The sequence below is a fragment of the Microtus ochrogaster genome, chromosome 4, assembly GCF_000317375.1.
Source record: "Microtus ochrogaster isolate Prairie Vole_2 chromosome 4, MicOch1.0, whole genome shotgun sequence".
NCBI classification, from domain to species: Eukaryota; Metazoa; Chordata; class Mammalia; order Rodentia; family Cricetidae; genus Microtus; species Microtus ochrogaster.
In genome coordinates this window covers 52,406,827-52,409,918 of record NC_022011.1, presented here as the reverse complement: position 1 = coordinate 52,409,918, position 3,092 = coordinate 52,406,827, and the positions used below count along the sequence as shown (strand labels likewise).

The following is a 3,092-nucleotide window of genomic DNA, read 5'->3' as shown; positions in this document are numbered from 1 at the left end:
CCCTCCCTCCCTTCCTCCCTCCCTCCCTCCCTTCCTCCTTCCCTCCTTGTGTGTGTGTGTCTGTGTGTGTCTGTGTGTGTCTGTAGCCTCAGGCCTAGGGCAGTGTTGGCACAGACAAAAATAAGCAAGTTCTGGGGGCTTGCTGAATAGTATGCCTAGGTGCTAGCTGAAACAGGGAGCACCCTGTTTAGTTAGAGAACCAGTTGCAAAAAATAAGGTGGAGGGATTAGAGCAATGTCTTGGAGTAGTTAAGAGTATTTGCTTCTCTTACAGAGGTTTAGGCTTCAGTTCCCAGTTGGTTCACAACTCTGTAACTCCAGTTCTAGAATATCTGACATTCTCTTCTAAACTCTGTTGGCTCTCCATGCACCTGCTACACTTATATGCAGATAGAACACCCATACACATAAAATAAAAATAATTAATTTTTTTTTATTTAGCCTGGCAGTGGTGGCTCACGCCTTTAATTCCAGCACTTGGGAGACAGAGGCAGGTGGATCTCTGTGAGTTCAAGGCCAGCCTGGGCTACAAGAACTAGTTCCAGGACAGGCTCCAAAGCTAGAGAAACCCTCTCTCCATTTTTTTTAATTTATGTTCATTGGTGTTTTGCCTGTATACATGTCTGTGTAAGGAAATTGGGAATTTTTGGAACTGTAGTTACAAACGGTTGTGAGCTGCCATGTGCATACTGGGAATTGAACCCAGGTCCTCTGGAAGAGCAGCCAGTGCTCTTAACCACTGAGCCATCTTTCCAGCCCCAAATACATTTTATGTGCAAACAAAAAGTGGGATGTCAAGGTAGTTCATGGGTAAAGGCACTTGCCACCAAGCCTGATGACCTGAGTTTGATCCCTGGGACCCACATAATGGAAGGAGAGAGAACCAGCTCCTGCAGGTTGTCCCCTGCCCTCCACATGTACAGTGTGGCACTTATGTGTTGATACCTCTCCGAAAATAAATACATAAATGCAATAAACATTTTTTAAATGTGGAGAATTGTAGAGACACCTGATGCCAACTTCTGACCTTCGCATACACACATATGGGTGAAAACACACGCATTTATCACACACACACACACACACACACACACACACTCACACACAAGATATTTCTAGGTATTGCTAAATGTCTTAGAGTTTCCTTTTTGTTCAGTAGTGTTCTCTGTAAGAGGTCATCCTATTGGAACCACATGCGCTTAACCCCTTCTGGCTATTGCTCAGGCCATCTATGGTTCTGTGTGGCATTGGAGCATTCACTGTTGACATTATGGGAACCCTAAGATGATGCTCTTCTTTCTGCAGTAGACAAGACTGTTTGGCTAGTGTCTGACGTTCTAGGTAGCCCAGTAACTCCGTAAGTGACTGAGAGGTCCCTGCTGGGCTAGCTGTGGCCCCACAGCTTTTTTCTTTGCTTCCCTTCCCTTTCTGATTTTTTTCTCACAACTTCTTTTCTTTTCTCTCAGCTAACTTTTCTTCCCTCGAGTTTAGTGAAGGTTCATAGATGGCTTCTGATGATTTAAACACCATGTAGATGCTTAGAAACAACCCTGGATCCTCTGCAAGAGCAACAAATGCTCTTAACTACTGAGCCATCTCTCCAGCCCCTTACTGATATTTCCTAATGGTGACCAGTGACCTTTGTTATTATTTTGTTTTATTATCGCCAAGAGCTGTGGATTTAAGTACTTGGGTTTTTTTTTTCCCGGCCTTTGCAGGTATCATGGCCACATATATACAGACTCAATCTCTGAAAGCTTCCCTAGTCATGTTGAATTCCGGCCTGTTCCTGACCTTATGTGGCATGTAGGAAAGACATTTTGCAGGTGGAATAGGAGATGGTACCCTCATTAGATTTATCTAAGATGAGCCCATGACTCAAGAAGGAAAGAAAAAAGGAAAGAGCGAGAGCTCTCGTGCTGGATGTGAAAATCTTTTTTTTGTTTGTTTGTTTGTTTTGTTTTGTTTTTTTTTCGAGACGAGGTTTCTCTGTAGCTTTGGTGCCTGTTCTGGAACTAGCTCTTGTAGACCAGGCTGGTAGACAGGCAGGCCAGAGGAGGGCACCAGATCTCATTACAGATGGTTATGAGCCACCATAAGGTTGCTGGGAATTGAACTCAGGACCTCTGGAAGAACAGCCAATAGCCAGTGTTCTTAACCGCTGAGCCAACTCTCCATCCCCTGGACCCGAAATTCTTTTTTTTTTTTTTTTATTTATTTCTTTGGTTTTTCGAGACAGGATTTCTCTGTGGTTTTGGAGCCTGCCCTGGAACTAGCTTTTGTATTCCAGGCTGGTCTCGAACTCACAGAGATCCGCCTGCCTCTGCCTCCCCAGTGCTGGGATTAAAGGTGTGCGCCACCACCGCCCGGCCTGGACCCGAAATTCTAAGACGAAGTAATTCTTCTGCCTCAGTCTCCTGAGTGTTTGGGATTCTGGGTGCATACTGCTGCACTTGGCAGTCAGCTGGCTAGTTTTTGTAGAGTGTGGACAGGGCAGCCCAGTTTAGTGTCTTCTCTTTTTGCCAGTGACCTTTACGAAATGAATTGTCTTTTCTTACTGAAACTAACTTCCTTCTCTGTCCTGTGTAAGTCACATGCATACTGTCTGCATCCCTGCATTTTCTGCTGCATTCCTCTTATCTTTTATGCAGCATACTGTCTTGTCCGAGTTAGTAGACAGTCCTTAGATATAAGCACTTGATACAGCCATACCCATGATGCCTCTGCTCTATCCTCTCAGGTCCCATCTTCTGTGTCTTCTCGTAAGAACCTCTTCAGTTCCTGAAATCTGTTTTGTTTTAGGACCCATCCCTGTTGGATGGCCGGGTGACATTTCTTCATGTTCCTGCAGGCACCGTAGTGTCAAAACAGGGAGACCAGGTGAGTGAAGGACCTCAATCCTAAAGAGCTGGTCATCGGGCTGCCCCGGCCTGCAGCTCAGTTTGGGTGGAGTATGAGTGAAGTTGTCCCGATACCAGACTTCTCGCCTCTGGGGACTGTCTTAGTCTCTGGGCAGCTTGGGGTCTTGACACCAGGCTTCTCCATGGTTGTTCCTGCTACCCTGGCTCCTTTTGTGGAATCTAAAGACTTGAG

General features: G+C 45.6%; 1 protein-coding gene across 2 annotated transcripts in view; it reads left to right on the top strand.

Moving 5' to 3' along the window:
* Pnpla7 (patatin like phospholipase domain containing 7) overlaps positions 1-3,092 on the top strand; it is a 77,692-nt gene that overhangs the window by 32,889 nt on the left and 41,711 nt on the right. For both annotated transcript variants that reach the window (XM_026778891.1, XM_005346358.2), the window contains exon 15: positions 2,802-2,879. In XM_026778891.1, the coding sequence (XP_026634692.1) occupies positions 2,802-2,879 (78 nt within the window). The remainder of the gene's footprint in view (positions 1-2,801; positions 2,880-3,092) is intronic.